The 18,833-nt window shown below is 55.5% G+C and overlaps 1 protein-coding gene across 33 annotated transcripts; it reads right to left on the bottom strand.

The window, feature by feature from the left end:
• On the bottom strand, positions 1-15,027 carry CELF3 (CUGBP Elav-like family member 3). 33 transcript variants are annotated; one of them, XM_045546944.1, is made up of 13 exons: positions 14,092-15,027; positions 12,817-12,899; positions 7,412-7,460; positions 6,880-7,008; positions 6,676-6,755; positions 5,479-5,622; positions 5,189-5,330; positions 4,822-4,971; positions 4,353-4,418; positions 3,935-4,075; positions 3,510-3,653; positions 2,671-2,808; positions 1-1,047 (listed from the first exon to the last, which is right to left on the bottom strand). In XM_045546944.1, the coding sequence occupies exons 1-12, from the start codon at positions 14,234-14,236 to the stop codon at positions 2,681-2,683; spliced, it is 1,401 nt and encodes a 466-aa protein (XP_045402900.1). In that variant the 5' UTR covers positions 14,237-15,027; the 3' UTR covers positions 1-1,047; positions 2,671-2,680. The 33 variants fall into 33 exon arrangements, with proteins under 33 accessions (XP_045402900.1, XP_045402902.1, XP_045402911.1 ...); XM_045546946.1 differs by having other exon boundaries at positions 3,935-4,072; positions 14,092-15,008; XM_045546945.1 differs by having other exon boundaries at positions 1,006-1,047; positions 6,880-7,005; positions 14,092-14,293.
• Positions 15,028-18,833: the final 3,806 nt, after the last annotated feature.

The raw sequence follows: 18,833 nt of genomic DNA on the forward strand, positions 1-18,833 counted from the left end.
TGCTTTTAAACTTTTTTCTTTATTTAGACAGAAAAGACCAACTCTTTAAAAGTAAAATGCAATAAATAAATAAGTTAAGCATAGAGAACTGTCTGAAACTGACTCCCCAGTCTCCCCTTACCATTCCCACCCCCACCCCATTTTCTTTTCCCTAAAACCTCTTCCTAAAGAAAATGATCAGGTAATAAATCCCTTTAGCCCTCCCCACACCCCTCCTCCCAAATACCCAATTACCCCCCAAAGCAAAGGGAGAACTCAAGAGAGAGAGAAAAAATCCAAGGGTAACATTGTCTAAACTCCCAGAAAGAGAGATGGCAGCGTCCGGGCCAGGCCGGGCGGGCTGGGTAACGCACGGGTGGTAGTGGTATTTACACGGAGGGGACCAGCAGAGACTGTAAACATTTTTAGGGGTTCAGGGGGAGGTCTTTTCCTCATGAAAGGAGGAGGGTCTCTGTGGCTGACTGGCGGAGAGGCAGCCCTCAGGGCTCCCCCACACCCTCCTTAGAGGGGGCCCTTGGGGGAGGCAGTGAATTTTAGGGCTGGGAGCCCAGGATTCAGGGATATCCTACCTCTAGCTGAGGGTGGAAGGGAATGTGAGAGCCAGCTTCCGGTAACCCCTAATGCGGGGCAGAGGCTGGGGCGGGTGGGCTGGGAGTGTGGGAGGCTCCCGCTGCCCTCCCGGGGCCTGCGCAGGTCGAACAGGCCGCCGCTGGTGGGGGAGGCAGGTGCAAACACTGGGCACAGAAGGCCCGTCACAGGAGCCCTAGCAGAAGGCAGATACCCCGGAACCTTCAAGCCTGTTCCTTGCTCCCTCACAAAGGCCAAAAGGGCACCTGGGAGGAAACAGGCCCTTGGAGCCAGGGAAGCATAGCCACGGCCCTTCAGAGAGGCAGGGTGGTGGGAGTGGGCCGGTGTCTTGGGCCCCCAAGGCCATGAAGCAGCTTTTGCCCCAGAGCCCAATCAAGGCCCAGGGCAGATGTGCAGAGAGGGCTGGGGCCAGTCGTGGGAAGAGGGTGCGAGGTGCCCCTTCCTCTAGGATCTCCAGACCTGCGAAGGAAGGAAGGAAACATGAGTGAAGCACGGGGAAGAGGACAGCGATGCAGGTCACAGGCTCTGGAGGAGGGGAGGTAGCTGGGGTAGGTGGCAGTGTCTAGGACGGGAAGGCAGGTCACCAGAAAGGCCTGAGTCCCAACAGACCCATCAGCACCCCCACACCCCCCCAGGCATGAGAGTAAGGGGCAGGGATAGAGGTCACAGGAGGGAGGGAGCAGACAATACAAGAAACCAAAGGATATTAGGAAGGAAATAGTCAAACAGCCTTGAGAACAATAAAGACTGGAAGATACAGAGACAGACCGAGATGCAGAGAGGCAAAGAACTGAGACAACAAACAGGCAGGCAGAGGTAACTAGGAGAAAGGAGAAGGGGTGCATGTAGGAGACAGACGCCTGGAAAAAGAGAAAGGGAGCATCCGCAGAGAAGGCCGGGTGGAACCCAGGACTGGGCTTGGGGGTTGAGTCTCCTAGGGTGAGACCATCCCCAGCCCCTAGGTCCTGCCCTTATTCCTTTTTGGAAAGGAACAAAGAAAGCAAAAGAGAAATGCACAGAACACAGACCACAGTCACCAACCACTGTTGACCAAGCACATCCCGCGAGCTGCCCCCGGCCCTGACCTTGGGCTGGGGGGGCGCTTCCCTCCGCGGCCCCCTCCCCAAATAACAAACAATCGGCTCCAAAGACAACACGCTCGTTCCATGCAACTTACAGGGGCCCGGAGCAGGGGTCCAGGGATGGGGGCTTCGGCCGACAATGGACACGGGCCCTGGGCTGGGGGGGCCCCCAGGGTGGGGGGAGTTAAGCAGCCAGGATTGGGGGGAAAGGGGAGAAACAGAAAATGTGGGTATTTTTCTTGGGTTGTGTTTTTTCAAGGGTTTGGTCCAAAGGAGATTAAATAATGCAAAAGTAACCAAGGCTCACAGTTCCGTGGCCATGAGGTTGGGGTGGTGGCAGGCAATGGGGGGGGGGGACCTGATGAATAGAGTCACAGGCAGTGCAACTTTTCAACCTCTTCCACCTAAACCAAAGCAACTCCCAAGAGGCCTGGGGATTGGGCTCCCCCCAGTCCGTCCTGTGCACGCTACTGCCCCACGGGTCTACTGCTACATAAGAAAGATCACCTGAAGTTCAGGGCAGCAAGGACCTGATTTCCCCACTTCTCGGAAGAACAGGGATTCCAGGAGCCAGTGATTCTACGCACCCTCCAGCACCCTTACTCCTAAAATCCTACTCCCCTAATTCCACTCCAACCCAAAGGAAAACCAGAAAGAGAGAGACACACAGACATATGGACACTGACCAGACAAACAGACCAGATATTGTGGAAGATCTGAGGACTGGACAGAGATGTATACAGACTTGGCTCTTTCTGGGGTCACTGTGTGTGTGTGTGTGTGTGTGTGTGTGTGTGTGTGTGTGTGTACGAAAGAGAGAGAGGGTGACTCAGATGATTGAAAATCTGCCCCAGATTCCTGCTCCAAGTGCCCAGATTCAGGGTGTCGTGGGGGGGCAGCCCTGAGGGGGGCGGAAGATGAGGGGGCAGACCAGTCGAGGGCCCTGGCTGCAGTGTTCAGGGCCTGGAGAGGGAGGGCACAAGACAGGAGGAGGACCCACCTGGGGGCCCTCAGTAGGGCCGGTTGGCATCCTTCGGCCGCTTTAGCTGGACTTTGAGGCGCTTCATGCCGATCTGGAAACCATTCATGGCCTGGATGGCAGCCTGGGCACTGGCCGGATTGTCGAAACTCACAAAGCCTGAGGTGAGAGGGGCATAAGGCCTAGCCCAGCCCCACCTCGCCCTCCCATGCTGAGGGCCAGGACCTATTCTTTGGTTTCCCAGCACCACCCTACTTCCTGCAGGTGTCCCAAATGCCCAGATGACTGCCTTGCACAGAGTAGGCATTCAGGAAGGATTTGTTGATTGGCAGAGTGAATGAATGAATCCAGTCCAGACTCTCACACAAACTAGGACATTCTTTCCAGCATTTTTTGCAGGGTGGCCACTGACTCAGTCTCGTTAGCTCTGAACCTGTCTTTTGAAAACTGCCACTTCCAGACCCTCCAATGGCTTTCAAAGCAGGGCAGATAGGAAAGTTTCCTTTCTCCCCGAAGCAACCTATCAAAGATGTGAAAGCAGCAAAAACCTTCTCCCTAAGCTGCCTTCCTTTTGAAAACCAAACATCCCCAGATGGTGAGACTATTTCAGACCTCATGGAGCATGAATCTGGCCAGTTCGTACAGAGGGAAAATGAAGCTATGGTTTTCTGGAGGAAGAGAAGGCCTGGGCAGAAACTGGCATGAGATGTAATGGTTCTTTCATACTCTCGGACAATCAGGATTTCAAATATTGTGTCCACTGTGACCATAAATGCTTTCAAATGTATTAGACTTTGTCCTAATTTGGAGTTTGGCAAAAAATGTGCCATATTTTGTCTTTTGGTTCATCATACTCTTACCAAAACATTTGCTCTGATTGGTGGCCCGGTCAACAAAGACTTTGGCTGAGATGACGTGGCCAAAGGGGACAAACATCTGAAGGATCTCTGAGTCAGTGAACTCCTGGGGTAGGTGGTAGATGAAGATGTTGCAGCCGTCAGGGCCTGGGTGGCAGCAGAGACAGAAGGAAGAGCTCAGTGATGGGAAGACACTAACTCCGCTCCAGGGAAAGGAGATGCTGGGGGACTCTCCAATGCCAGTCCCCAACAATGTGGGCGAGGGCCCCAGCCACCTCCACCCCACTTGCTTTCAGCCCCACACACAGGCAAGAGCTGGGCTTCGTGCATAGCCCAGCTATGGGTGATAAGGAGTCCCTGATCCCACACGAAGGGCATTCCTATCCCTGAAGGCTCTCAGCTATGAGGACCTTGTCCCAGACCAGCACCTTCTCTTTGCTGCTGCTGCTGCTGCTGCTGCTGTTGCTGCTGCTGCTGCTGCTGAGGGGGTGGCGGAGGCTGCTGGGCAACCAGGGCTGGAGGCTGCGGGAACGCAGGCGCAACCAGGCTGTAGGCTGCCGGGTAGGCTGCTGGGGCAGGGAGAACAGAGGGAGCCAATGGGGCTTCCCTGACTCCAGGGCCCTCCCAGCAACCCTGTCTCCCTTCCCCTAGCCCATGCCAGGAAAGAGCTGCCTTAGACCCCTGCATGTGCTGCCTCTAAAGGTCCATCCTCACAGGTACAGCTTTTCAGGAAAGCCTGGAGAGGGTGGTTGGCAGGGAGCCAAGAAGTCCAGACCCAGTTTCTGGGCCTCTTTCCCTCTTGCCATCCCTCCCACCTGAGCAGGGCCCCGGGCTAGGGTGCCTCACCTGTATAGTGCTGCATCCCTGCATAGGCCTGCTGCAGGGCGTCCACAGGGGCTGCTGGGCTCTGGGCTGGGGAGAGCAGCACGACCGTGAGAGTGGGCCTGGGGCGCAGCGGGAGCCCCGCCGGCACCTCTCCAAGCAGAGGCTGGGCAGGGCGGAAGGACAGCCTCTCTGGGCACAGGGTGTGAAGTGAGAAGGTGGAAATGCACAAAGCAGTGGGAAGAGGGAGGGGAAGGGGCCCAGCGTTGGGAAGACTGGAGTCTGTGGCTGGCTGGCAACCCTGGGCAAGTTGCTTCGCCCCTCTAAGCTTCAGCTTCCCTGGCCAGGAGAATGGGAAGGAGCATCCCTGCCAGAGTGACAGGGCAGGGGAAAGCGCCTGAAGGCTGGGGAGGGAAGGTGTGTCCTGGCTGCCCCAGTGGGCTGGTGGCTTGGATGGCTGCTGGGGCAGGGGTGGGCAGGCAGAGAGCCCCACCTGGGTAGGGATGAACCCCGTTGGGATACAGAGCATCAGGGGCAGGCTGCCCAGTGGGCTGGGTGGGCACCGGGCTGTAGCCGTTGACGCCCAGGGCAGCAGGGATGGCAGAGACAGGCGTGGCAGCGATGGCAGGAGGGGTGCTGGTTCCTGGGGGGGAGAAAGCGACAGAGACAGAGACAGAGCAGAGAAGCAGACACACAGACGCAGAGAACCAGTCAGCAAGTCTGAGGGCAGAGGGGAGGGAGCAGGCCACTCTCTGACCCCTGAACCCCTCCCAGACCCCATGGCTTCCCTGAGCAATGTGCTGTGCCCCCTGCCCACCCCCACCTGCCATAGTGCCCGTGCCCCGCCTCCCAGGCCTTACCTGAGGATGGGGTGATGGGGGTGGCGATGAGGCCATTGGCATTGATGGCGGCCATGTGCTGCATCTGCACGGCAGCCATGGTGGCCATGGGGCTGAGGTAGGCACTGTGAGCCGCTACCAGGGCTGCCTGCTGCTGCATCAGCTGCGGGGAGGGGGAGAGAGGAGCATGGGACCAGGCCCCCTGCACCCTGGCTGGGCTCCCTTCCAACCCTGGGCTTGCCATTGGGAGGGTGGGGGCAGGACACAGAAGGCCAGGAGGGACATGGGGAGGGGCCGGGTACAGTGCTCACGGCCTGGGTGTAGGCGCTGTAGGCTCCGAACTGGAGGGCGATGGGGCTGAACATGCCCAACTGGGTGGCCACTTGCTGCATTCGGCGGAGACCTCGCTCCTTCTCTGTGTCAGCAAACTTCACCACCAGGCTGGACGAGGCACCCTGGGCACAGGCCCCACACGCAGGTCAGAGGGAGAGTCGGGGTCCCTGCTCCCCAGAGCCCTCAGGACCTGGCCTCAGTGCCACCCTGTGGCACAGCTTGATCTCTTTGGGAGGACGGCCATCATTTTGCCTATGTCAAATGGGGATATTTTAATCCCGCCCTCTCCTTGTGCTACCATGTACAAGAGGCCAGAAAAAAGCGAGGAATGTGAAGGCATGTGCTTGGAAGGTGAGAGGCCTGCCGGAATGGGAAGGACATTGCTGTTCTCTGTGAGGACAGAGATTCTGAGGTGGAAACGGTCCCCACAGTGGATCAGCCACAGCAAATACTTTAGATCAGGCTGGTTTTGGCTTGCAGTTGCTGCACCTCCCTTACCCTGCTCCCGCCCCACACCCCAGGCCTCCTGATGTGCTCAGGGGACACAGCCTCAAATTTTAATACCAGCCTGAGCTGAATAAAGACCAGATTGGAACATTTGCAAGGATTATCAGCGAATCCTAGAATCGCAAAGCTGGAAGGGGCCTAGGGCCATCTAACACAGTCCTCTGTCCAACAGCATTTGCCGGAGGATGTGGAGTTATGGGATGTGCTCATCCTTCTGAGCCCGCTAGTTCCAACTGAGAGGCTTGCAGTGCTGGGGAACGCCCCCCCCCAGTGCAGTCATTGACCCTGTGCTAATGTGCAGGGACAGCAGAATAAACATGGGGGGTGCTGATGGCCCAGCAAATGAGGGGGGTACAGGAAGACCGGGGAAGAGATGGGGTGAAGGGAGGGTTGAGGAACGGAGGAGGCAGGAGTGGCGGGTCAGAGAATTGGTAATGAAGATGAGGGACAGGGATGGGGGCGAGGGGTGGGGAATGTTATTTGAAAAGTGAGGATGTCTCTAGGCAGGTTAGTTCTTTTGCCAGAACATTCCTTTCCAGTAAAGTCCAAGTCCTATCCTGAGCGGACTGCCCCCCTGTGCCAGGGCCAGGCAGTGGGCTGGGTGGTGGGCACGGGGGTGGGGTGGTGAGCGGCGGGAAGGAGAGGCCTGGGGTGGGGACAGGGCTCACCGGCAGGGTCCGGCTGCTGTGAAGGGTGTTGATGGCTGCCTGGGCCTCCGCGTGGGTCTGGAACTTCACGAAGGCACAGCCTGGAGCGGTGGAGATGGAGGAGGAAAGGGCTGGGCGCCCACCCCTGAGGGCCTCACAGTGGAACCCGTGGCCTAGGGAGCCAGTGGGGAAGGTCCCGTGGGGAGAGGCCTGTGGGCCGGCTACCTTTGCTGGTGCCATCTGGTCCCCGGAGCACAGTGCACTCGTCTATGGTCCCGAAAGGTTCGAACATCTTCCGGACGTCCTCATCTGTCTGCTGCTTCCCTAGCATCCCCACAAAGAGCTTCCGGTCTTCTGGGGGTAGGCACAGGAGGAGGGCATGTTCAGGGCCTCCTAGCTGCTCTCCCACCCTCAAATTCCGCTCCCCCCAGGAGCTCCTGACACTACTTCCCTGACCCTGAGGACCCATGTCTCCGGGGTGTGAAAGGGGCAATGGTTGGGGAACAGGGTGCAGTTACAGAGGGTGCTCATCCCAGCTCTGAAGGACTTGCACTCCACTCTGGGCCTCAGTTTTGCCATCTCTACAATCGTCCAGATCTCACTCTCTCTGGCCACACCGACTCCTGCCCCCACCTCGCCTGGGAACTCTTCAGAATTGTCAGACTTTCGTCTGCAAGAAAGGCTGCCCCTCAGCTACTCCAAGCCCTGGGCCTGAGGGTGGGAGGACAGGGACCAAGTCTAGAGGTACAGAACCTACCTCCTCGGCTCTCGCTGTCTGCTGGCTTGACCTGGATCGGCCTGTTCATCTAAAGGAGAGAAGAGAAGGCAGCTGCTGGGGCCTCCTCTGAACACCCCAGAGTGCCCCCTGGCCAGGGCCCACAGAGAGGCCGGGGGAGCAAGCCCAGGCGCAGGCCTCTAAGTTCCTGTTGGTAAGGAAGGGATGGGCCCACTGTGGTTTAGGATTAGGGCCTGAGGGGACCAGAGGCAGCAGGGAGAGAGGACGTAGAGGAAGATGCTCACGGGGCTCAGCTCCAGGCTCCGGTTTGGCCCCAGACAACTTGGCCAGGGGTAGGTGTTGCTCTCTTAGGGGAGCAGGCGCCTGCCTGCAGGACCCAGGGCCAGAGACAGTCCAACCAAGAGGCTGTTGAATAAGAGCTGCCTCAGTTCTACAAAGTAGGAGCCACAGAGGCCACCCCATGAAGAGGCCCCAAGGAGGACTCCAGACTAAGGGAGACCCCACAGACGCCCAGATTTCCTTCTGACCCCTAGAGGTGTATCTGCATCTCTTTCTGCCCCCCTACACCCCTTGACCTCAGGGGGAAGGCACTCGGGCAGCACAAAGGGAGCAGATGCCCAGTCTCCGTGGCAACGGGAGAATGCGCACCATGGCAACCGCCCACTCAGCCTGATTTATCCGTCCCCGTCGCCCTGGCGACCATGGTGACGTCATCACTTCTGCTGCTCCACACACCCAGAAGAAGTGGGGGGGGGGTGGGAACAGAGTATGCTGGGGGTGGAGGATTTGGTTGGGGCTGAGAGGTGGGGGAGGGGCCCAAGAAAGCTTCCCGATTCTGGAGGGAGGCTTGCAGAGGAGGCCCTGCAGGGGCCATACTGGCCCTTCTCCTGCCTCCCTCCTCCAGAGCAAATCCTTGGTGTCTGGAGGGATCTAAGGGAGGAGATGCTGTCCCATGCTCCTTCGAAATTTGCCCTGTGCATGGAAATCCTCCAGAGCTCTAACCTCTCCCTGACCTCTGCAATATTGCCTTTTGTTCAGTCTTCAGTGGGAATGGAGAAGTTCCTAGTTTCACTCTCCATGTTCTTGTCTGGTGAGAGGACTTGGAAATTACTCCTGCAGGTTGATTTCCTTAACCAGGGTGGGGAGCATTATAGGAACTGGAAAAGGAGGAGGACTTAGTCTTTAATATCTGAAAATACTTTACTATTGAGGACTTTGACCTCTAGGACCACACCTGGTTGCCCAACTCATCTGGTGGTAAGGCAGTCCTACTACCAAAAAAGTTAAAACAAACCATCCATTTACATTCTGAGGCACCCTCAGGAAAGGCACTGCCCTGGGAGTCAGGAGACCTGGGTTCAAGGACGGGCCCTGCCCTGCCACTCACTAGCTGGGTGACCTTGGACAAGTCACATGTCTCTTCTGAGAGACAATTTCCTCATCTATAAGACAAGGGGGTGGCCCAGGCCATCTCTAGTCAGGTTCCCTTCAGCTCCAGAGCTCTGGCACTTGGACATCTTGTGTGGCATCACTCAACACGGAGGAGTGCACAAGTGACAGGTGTCCCTGCCCCTTCTCACACTGGACTCTCTTCCCAGGTTTCAGATCATGCCTGGACCAGCTCTGCCAGTCCCAGTGTGGATCAAATCTAAACCCCACCTCAACTGATACTCCTTTCCCAGGGCCCCACCCCCCAGGTCTCTGGATCTGAGAGCAGCTGGTGGGGAGGGCGGGTAACAGTCACACAAATCCTCCAGCCAATCTGCACCCAGCTTTATCGCCCACCAATCTGGGATTATCCCATCCGAGGCTCAATCTCCTTAGGAGTGCATGTGCGGGTGTGTGCCAGGCAGAGAGTGGGGGTCAGATGCTCCAGGGCGCTCCAGGGCTCGTGGCCTTCCTGCTCCTTCTCTCCTGTACTCTACCCAAAGCAATCAGGAACTTCCCTCGCAGGCACCCACCCCCACCCCAGGAGAGGTAGAATTGCAACCAGGGTCGCAGTGTTGTGGGGATTCTTATGCTTGGTGCTAACCCTTTCCCAACAGGCCCCTGGGCATTTGCTGCTCCAGTTGGAGATGGGAGACCCAGAAAGGACGCAGTCCCCTCCCTGCACAGGCTCCCAGGCACAAAAATAGCATATCAATAAATACCCACAGCTGATGTGGATTTGCACAAAGACACACACACGTGTGCAGACCACAAGGACCACGTTGACAGGATGCTCCCCCTACCCTCACAGACAGGCCCCCTTGGTGTCCCAGTGCTTGTCCCCAGCCTCCTCCTTGGCCTGGCACTTCCTGTGGGAAGCTCAGGCTTTGTTAGCTCCGCTGGGCACACCTGCCCACCTCCCCTGAGTCCAGCTGTGCCCTGTTTACCTGGCAACCCAGCGCTGGCGCCTCTCTTCCCTAGCTACCGCCCAGCAGGTGATAAGCCCTCCCTAGGGCCTCCCAAAGAAGAAGGGGCTATTTATACCCCAACCCAGTGTGGCTGAGCAACCTCCACCAGCGTGATCACTTGCAAGGCCCTCATCCTTCTCACCGATAGCAAAGACCACACTTCCAAGAAGAGCTCATGGTTCATATAAAATCTAATTCTCTTTAGGGCACAGGCCTTGGGCCCTGCCACTCCTGGCTCCACACTTGTTCCCTCTATGGGGCCAGAATCCACCTTCCCAGCTGCAAACTGACAGGGAAGTCCCGTATCCCCAGAGGGGTTTTAGTCCAGAGTGAAGGGGGAGGGTAGGCCAGACAGAGGGCGGCCCTCACACCACTGCCTTCAGGAGGTCACACCCTGCTCACAGGACAAATCCAGGGACCTGGCCGGGCATGGTGGCTCACGCCTGTAATCCTAGCAATCCGGGAGGCCGAGGTGGGAGGATTGCTGGAGGTCAGGAGTTGGAGACCAGCCTGAGCAAGAGTGAGACCCCCATCTCTACTAAAAAAATTAGAAAGAAATTAGCCGGACAACTAAAAATATATAGAAAAAAATTAGCTGGGTGTGGTGGTGCATGCCTGTAGTCCCAGATACTTGGGAGGCTGAGGCAGGAGGATTGCTTGAGCCCAGGAGTTTGAGGTTGCTGTGAGCTAGGCTGATGCCACGGCACTCTAGCCCAAGACTCTGTCTCCAAAAAAAAAAAAAAACAAATCCAGGGACCCATGGCAGAGCCACTCCTGGGAGCTCTTACAGGGGAAAAAGAGGAAATGCCTGAACAGCCATAGGCCCAGCCCATTCTTTCCCTCTGCAGCCTAAACATCACCCTAATATGGTGATACCTTCTAGATTCTGGGGTGATAAAGATGGTGAGAAGGCGAAATGCCTCCACTAAAAACACCTGCAGTAGGATGACACGGAGATTAGATGGCAGGAAGAACTTCCCAACACAATTGTGCAGGAGCTGACACACTGTACACACGCTGTACACGCACTGTACACACACACACACACACACACACACACACACACACACACACACACACACGCTGAGGGGAAAAAACAGGTGGCAGGAGAAGACCTGGGAGATACAAAGGATCAGGCGGGGCTTAGTCTCAGACATCTGCTCCCCTCGACTGCCCTGGGTCTGCTCCCTCGAACCCCTAGTATGGGGTTCCCCCTTGGAGGATGAAACCCTTCATTTCCCATTGGAAGCTCGGTCAGGTCTCTAGATTCTATTCCCTGGGGCAAGGGCCGAAGTGGAGAATTCAGCATCACCTGGGAGCTGTACAGGAGGCCAGACAATCATTAACCCAGCGCCCTTCCTCACGAGCCCCATCCAGGCCTGATTCCTCAGGAAAGGCAGGCAGCGCCTCCCCACCCCCAGGATCAGCTCTGCCCAAGCTGCCAGGCAGCTGGAGGGCACAGACCCAGAGGAGACACCTTCAGCTGTCTCCCCCCAGGCCACCTCTCACATCCAAGTCCCCACTCCAGTCCCCTTTTCTATCCTTTCCCCTGACCCCTCTGCTTTCGGCAGAGGCTCTGAGCCAGGAAGACAACAGAAAAAGACCAACAGCAGTGGAGACGAAAACTGTAGATTTGTGAGTCGCCTCCATAGAGAAAAGGAGGGAAAAGAAAGTTGGGACTCAATGGGGACCAGGCTTCCCAGGCATACCTGTGCCCACAGCCCTACATATCTGGCCTGTCAGGAGCTCACATGCGTGTGTGCATGAACACACGCTCGCCTTGGATCCCCAAGCCGCTCACATACGTGTGCACAGCCCTTAACTCAGGCCGAAGGAAACCCAGGAGCAAGAAAGATGGCTGGGCAATGGCTGTTCATGCCACCCACTGGGATAAGATAGTTGTGGAGGGGTGTCAGTGGATTTGTTAGAGGTGGATTTGCTTTCCTAGTGGTACTCAAACTGTTGAGGCCAAGGAGGGCTGGATCATAGATCTACTAAGGGTTTTGAGGTGGGGGTGGTTGAAGTAGTCTAATTTTCCTAGATTCTCCCCCTCCGCACCCATGAGATGAGTGACCAGCATCATTTTCCACCTCCTGCAGGGGAGAAGGAGTGAAGGTCAGGACACATGTGTCTTGAGCACCCAGACCCTGCTGAGCAAATGTTTGCTGAAGGTGGGGATGGAGTTAAGTCTCAGAAAGTACTTCCTGGGATTCACAGACTGGGGGAAAACAGAAGCAGATGCTAACAAAGGGGAGTGGGGGTCCTTCCCCCCAGCTTCCTACCCTCAGTTGCCAGCCCAGGCTTGGGACAGTCCGCAAGAGAAGAAGAAACAAAGAGATATGACCTTGCAGGAGGGAGGCCACATCAGAGGCCACCCTCATGCCCTGGGCACAGGTGCGGGTCAGGCCAGGTCCCTTGTAATACCTGCCCCTGAGCTTGCTTGCTGCCCCTGGGCTTATGTCCAGCCTAGTCCTGCTCTTCCCTGGTGCCCTGTGACTCTGCTTCCAGGACTCTTCTGGGAGACATGGGGAGCCCGTCTGAGCTCAGAACCAGCACCAAGATGCCAGTCCAGCTGGCTCGGCTGCCTGTTCTCAGGCCAGCAGTGCCCCTCCCCCACCCTGCAGCCAGCCAGCCTGCATTTCCAGACTTCCTCTCCAGAGCCACGGGAGTGCCTGGGTGCCTCCTGCTCACGCTGCCCCATGCTTGGTGTCCACAGTCTTTCCCCCACACCTCCTAACCAGCTCAGTCCTCCCTCAGTGCTGCCCATGGGCAGGCTGGGAAGTGGGGAAGGGGCTCCTTGTAAACACCATGTTTACTCTGCTAATCTCTGTTTTCCTTCTGTCCAAGTAAGAGGAAGTGCATGCATCTCCAGCAAGAAGGACGGATGCTAGAAAGAGAGAAGGACTTGCTGGTGCTGAGAGGAGGTGGAAAATATCCTCAGAGTCTCAGGAGAGTGGTGAGCCTCCTGCCACTTCCATGGCCCTTCTCAGCCCCTGGAAAGGCCCCTTCTCAGCAAAGGACAGGACTCACCCCTGGAAGCGTCTTCTGTTCGTGCAGAGCGCTCTGGGCCTTCAGGGCTGAATCGCGGGCACAGTATGTCAGGAAGGCACATCCTGAGGAGGGGCAGGGGCAGAGAGACAGGGCGGGAGTGAGTCCCCTTCTCCCCTCCCTAAAGGGCCCCCACAAGACAGAGGACTGGGAAGGGTTTCCCTTCTTGTCATCCCCTGCCTGCTGGGGTAGGGAGGTGTCTGACAGCAGGTAGACACCCTGCCCCAGAAGTGGAGCACAGACCCGGAGGCCTAATGCTGGTGGTGGTGGAAGGGGGAGCTGGGGCTTTGTGCGGGGAGAGAAGGGGCATGTGATCTCCAGACAAGCATGGCAGCGGCTCCCTCTCTTCCCTGGCTGCTCTCCTTTCCCCTTTCTCCTTCGCCTCCACCTCCCTCCATCTTGGTCACCACTGCCTCTTTCCTCTCCCATTTTCCCTGTTTCCTCATCTCTCCCCAACTCCACAGGAGGCAGGTGGAGGGTGGAGTGTGGAACAGAGAAGGACAGGGAAGAGCAGTAGCTGGAAGAGCCTTTTCCCTGGGCCAGGCGGAGGGGGCAGTAGTGTGGCCCCTCAGATCCCGGTATGTGGAGCTGTCCAAGTCCTGACCCTTGGTGCCCCAGCTTGGCCGCGCCGCCTTTGGATAGGCCTGAGGAGCATCCTCCCTTCTCCCCAGCTCTCTGAACTTTCTAAGTCCCCCACACTTCCCAGATCTGTACCAATCTCTATCCTTCATGCCTGCTTCTGAGGTCCGTCTCTTCAGTCCTGGAGCTGCCCTGCCCGGTCCATCTCCACTCTTTCCAGCTTGAGCACCTGCTTCCGTGTCCCAACCCCCACCCCAATATTATCTGAGGCTGCTCCGACTCTCAGTCTTGCTCAAAACACACACACACACACACACACACACACACACACACACACCTGCCCAGCTCCTTGTCTCCCAAACCAGCTCTCTTGTTCCTCTGTTTTTTCTTGAGTTCATCCCATTACATCAACATCCCCCCATGTCTGGGATCCACATCTTTGCAGCTGTCTTGACGACTCTTCACCCAAAAGAGGCCCTCCTCAGTCCTTTCCCCTGGAGTTCCCTGGCCACTCTACCTGAGTTCCCTTCCAGCTCCTCCATCCACACTCCCTAGCCCTGAACTCTTCTCCATCCATATCAGCCCTTCCCAGTGCCCCCATCCCTCCAGCCTGGCTCCCCCTCCTCCCAGCCTCTCAGCCCACCCCCTGAAGCTGCTCCAGTCTGCCTGTCCCCTCACCCTTGTGCAGCCCGGTGTACTTGTCCTTGATGACAGTCAGCTCAAAGATCCGACCAAACTGTTCGAAGATGGGTTTCAGGTCCTTTTCCTCCAGATGCCTCGGGATCTGCCCCACAAACAGCTTGATGGCATCCGGCTCCTTCATTGGGGCGGCCCAGGAGGAGGGGCCGGGGGGAGCAGGGAGAGGCCCAAAGGCCAGGGGGAGCTGCCCAACAAGGAGGCAAGTGGTGGGGGCCGGGGGCCCAGCCGGGGCTGGCTTTCCCTTTGGCCCCCAACCACACTGCTGAGCAAAGGGGTGGCTGTTCACACAAAGGAGGCCCAGGGAGTTGAGGGCTGGGGGTCAGGGGTCTAGGCAGACACTGTCATGCCACCAGGGGGCATAGCCCAAACAAATGATCTCCCTCTCCGAGATTTGGCAAATATCCCAGGATGGGGGTCAGTGTGGCCAAGACCTGGAGGATTAGGTGGTAGCAGGGCACAGGGGCTCAGAGGGCTGGGAACTGGGTGCTGAGACGAGAGCTGGATGCAGGGAAAGGGTCTGAGGAGGGTGATGGGGAGGAGACTGAGGGGTTAAGGGGCCTGATATGGTTGCCAGCAGCAGCGTCAGTGAGGGGCCCACTCCTGATGGGGGGCAGGTGGCTCTCTTGTTGGCTTCCCTGGGGAGGACACCTTCCCTGTGGCTGATCCTTCTCCTGGGTCCGAAGATCCCTGATGCCAGATGCTTGATCTCTGATGGCGGCAGGGCTCCGGGGGTCCCTTTTGCCCTGCCGCCCCCCTTCAGGTCCTCCCCTCAGCCCCCCTCCCACCCCACCCCGGTCCCCGGCCTGGGCTGCTGCCGGCTGCTCCCGCCGCGGGGCTGCCTGCTTTCCCGGTCACCTGGGTCCCGGAGCTCTGCTCTCCGGCCGCGCTCTCCTCAACAAAAACCTCCCCCCTCCACACCCCCCTCCCCACTCCCACCTCCTTTCCCCTGACAGCAGTGATGTCAGTCTCAGGGGTGGAATACAAATTCTCTACCCTGGAGAGGGACGCATGATCCAGGCAAGAGCCACGCCCTCTTTCTATCTTCATCCTCCCTGACTCCCTTCCCGCCCCCAGAAGAGCAGCTCGTCCTGTTGCTAACAACCCTTCCCCCATCTTACTCCCCAATCAGGAGTTGGGCAAGGCACTAAGATGGAGAATTTATAGAGGAGCCCTAAGGTGGGGTCCATTGTTCCGGGGGCTGGAGCTGTCCCCGGTGCTGGAAGAGAAGACTCAGGAGATGGGGGTGGGGGGAAGAGGGGAGTCCGACATGTGTGGAGCCCGAGAGTGGGGAGTCAAGGAAAGAAATCTGGGGAAAGAAAATGGGATAGCACAGTCGGACAGGTTGAAGGGGAAGGAGGGAGGTGAAGAGGGGGAGGGAAGCAGATCGCAGAGTCTGGGGAGGAAGAGCATAAAAGACCCAGAGAGGAAAAATGGAAAAGGAGGTGGGGAAAGGGAAGGCAGGGTGAGATGAGTGCAAAAAAGAGAACTGTCTATTTTCCAGAAAAGGAACCAAGAAAATCTATAGCTTTCTGGCATCTGCCAACGCACCCTTCTCTCCCTCTGGGGGGTCTGTGTGTATAACAGCCTGGGCAGGGAGGTGGCAGAGGCGGCAGCGGGAGCTCTCCCTTAGAAGCTCCTTGAAGACCAGGAACTGTTTAATTCAGTTTTTCACAGTTCACAGTGTCTAGCACCGTGTTTTGCTCATGCGTAGTAGGTGCTTAAGACACTTCATGCACAGAACCTCTGACAAGAGTAGATTACTGATTCCTTCAGTAAGAAGAACCACAGCTGTCATGCTCTTTTAGGACATAGAAACCCAATCACTCCTTCCTTGGCTTTTCCCTTGAGTTGGGTTCCTTGATTGGGACTCTCTAATTGAGTCTGGTAGCAAAGAGGAGTGGGGAAAGCACATTTGGAGGGCATTACAACTGCACTTCTCTGGACCCCTTCATGCATTGGGCCCACTCAGAGCACCCCCTCAAGGCAGGCAGTATCTGCTGACATCGCATGTCCTCAGAGGTGGCAGCCCTTGCTTTCCATCAGGGCTCGGGCTTGTGGCCTCCCTGCCACTCCCTTCTTCAACCCAGGGTGGGGCTGATGTCTCCACAGTGGCACTGGGATCTCTGAAACATGTCCCAACAGAAACCCAGTGGTCTCCATTCCTAAACTATCACAGCAGGCAGGCTCCTTTTCTGGAAGCGAAATAATAGTAACAGTCAGTGCTCGTCAGTGTGGCTCTTAAAGTGTCCCAGGCATTGTTCCAAGTTTTTTATATTTACTAACTCCATAAACCCTCACCATCCCCCTATGATGTAGATTCTATCATTATCTCCAAATAGAGACAAGGAAACCAAGAAAAGGAACCTCTTCTGTCTTCATTTAAGCCTTGGGAAAGAGTCCTTCTTTCTATTGCTTAATTCTCTGTTGACCACCTTCCTTCCTTGGTCTGGGTTTCTGTGGCCTGGAGCCACACCTTGGCAGGCGCGTGAGTTTCAGGAAAGTGTGTGTGTAGACTTGATTATACTTCATCAGGTGGATGCCCAGGTTCTCCCAGTAGGGCCCCCTAAGGTGGGGGTGGGAGTAGGGGGAGGTACTCGGTGGGTGCTTAGAAGATGTGATGGCGGTGCCAGGGAATTAAGAAGGGCAAATACACTCTGAAAGTAACTTTCCACTCACAAACCCCACCTCCAATGCTCCTTTTCTTGCCTTCTAATCTGATCTTGGTATTTATGGAGATGCTAAACAGATCACGCCCTCTGAGGATGGAGAAGGGGAAGACCCCATGGCCTGGTTGATCTCATTACTCTGTGTCTTCTCAGCAGATCTGCCGCCCTGCTGCTCATTCCAGCTTGGGGCTAATCATATTAATTGAAATATTAAACATTCACAAAAATGAATTACAATGAACTCCCCTCACTCCTCCTCCCACCAGTAATTGGGGAGACAGCTGCAGACAGCAAAATGCCTCCAATCTGTTGCTTAGTTTGTGGTCCCCAGATTGAGGGTGTCAGTCAGAAAGAGGCAGGGTTTAGGGGAGAAGAGGTGGGACCTCTCATCAGACTCTCCTTGCTGAGTGACTGTGGGCACAGCTCTGACATTCTTTCAGACCATAGGGGTTGGGAGCCCTGAGAGGTAAAGACTAGGGCAAAAAAACCTACAACTCAGATGTCCATTCTGGGGAGTTTCTCTCAAGGAAGGAATGAAGCTTTTAAGCTCTAATTCCTCTAAGATATTTTCTCTGCCCACCATCCTCAAGCTCACCCTCTTTCTTATTCCTCTGCAGTCAAAGCTATGTTGCCCTACATAAAAAGATTATTTAATTTATAAAGGGAGAGCTCTGATCCTGGTTTTAGATTCTTAGGAAATGAGAGATGCCGGATAATTGGGATATTTTTCAGAAAGGGCAAAATGTGGTGGTATGTGTGAGCAGAGTGCCTAGACATCAAATTCCTACTGCCTTCACTGATTGAATACAGAGTGAAGACATCCAAAGCAGAATTTATGAGAATTGATTATAAAACCTTCCTGCCCTTAAGTGGCTTCCACCTCAAGTGGGGAGGTAAGACGGGCCAACACAATATGCAATAGTGAGTACTGAGATGCTGTTAAGCAAATAAAAACAGCCTCTCTCATACATGGGTATGTGGGCCATAGGATGTGATCAGTCAAGAGGGGCTTGATTGTTTCCAAAGCATAAGATCATAGACTAGCACAAGGAGGACATCAATTATTTTATGTAGGGGGGGTGGGGGGATGAAGAGCTTTATACATGTGTGTGTGTGTGCGTGTGTGTGTGAGTGTGTGTGTGTGTGTGTGTGCGTGTGTGTGAGTGTGTGTGTGTGTATAGGTTTGCTGGTCCAGACTCCAGCACTGTCTAATATAACAAAAGCCACATATATAATTTTAAAATTTCTAGTAGCCACAATAAAAAAGTAAAAAGAAACAAGTGAAATTACTTTTAATAACACATTTTATTTAGCCTGATATATCCACAATACTATTTGAACATGTAATCCATATAAAGATTTTTTTCTTTTTTTGAGACAGAGTCTCACTCTGTTGCCCAGGCGAGTGGCTCTTTTTTTTTTTTTTTTTTTTGAGACAGAGTCTCACTTTGTTGCCCGGGCTAGAGTGAGTGCCGTGACATCAGCCTAGCTCACAGCAACCTCAAACTCTTGGGCTCAAGCAATCCTCCTGCCTCAGCCTCCTGAGTATCTGGGACTATAGGCGCACACCACCACACCAGGCTAATTTTTTCTATTTTTAGTAGAGACGGGGTCTTGCGCTTGCTCAGGCTGGTCTCAAACTCCTGAGTTCAATCTATCCTCCTGCCTCAGCCTCTCAGAGTGCTAGGATTACAGGTGAGAGCCACTGCACCCAGCCTTATATAAAGATTATTAATGAAATATTTTTATGCTACTTTTTTCATATGAAGTCTTCAAAATCCAATGTATATTTTCCATTTCCAGCACATTAACACTTAAAGACACATTTCAAGTGTTCAAGAGCCACGGGTGGGCCGGGCGCGGTGGCTCACGCCTGTAATCCCAGCCCTCTGGGAGGCCGAGGTGGGTGGATCGCTCAAGGTCAGGAGTTCGAGACCAGCCTGAGCGAGACCCCGTCTCTACTAAAAATAGAAATAAAAATTATCTGGACAACTAAAAATATATATAGGAAAAATTAGCTGGGCATGGTGGCACATGCCTGTAGTCCCAGCTACT

Source organism: Lemur catta, chromosome 3, assembly GCF_020740605.2.
Source record: "Lemur catta isolate mLemCat1 chromosome 3, mLemCat1.pri, whole genome shotgun sequence".
NCBI classification, from domain to species: domain Eukaryota; kingdom Metazoa; phylum Chordata; class Mammalia; order Primates; family Lemuridae; genus Lemur; species Lemur catta.

Excerpts from the sequence above, each read along its gene's own strand:
- CELF3 (XM_045546944.1), bottom strand. The coding sequence starts at position 14,236 with ATGAAGGAGCCGGATGCCATCAAGCTGTTTGTGGGGCAGATCCCGAGG. Across the intron at positions 5,623-6,675 it reads ACAGCAGCCGGACCCTGCCG|GGTGCCTCGTCCAGCCTGGT; the intron begins GTGAGCCCTGTC and ends GCCTGTGCCCAG. Across the intron at positions 2,809-3,509 it reads CAATCAGAGCAAATGTTTTG|GCTTTGTGAGTTTCGACAAT; the intron begins GTAAGAGTATGA and ends CTCTCACCTCAG.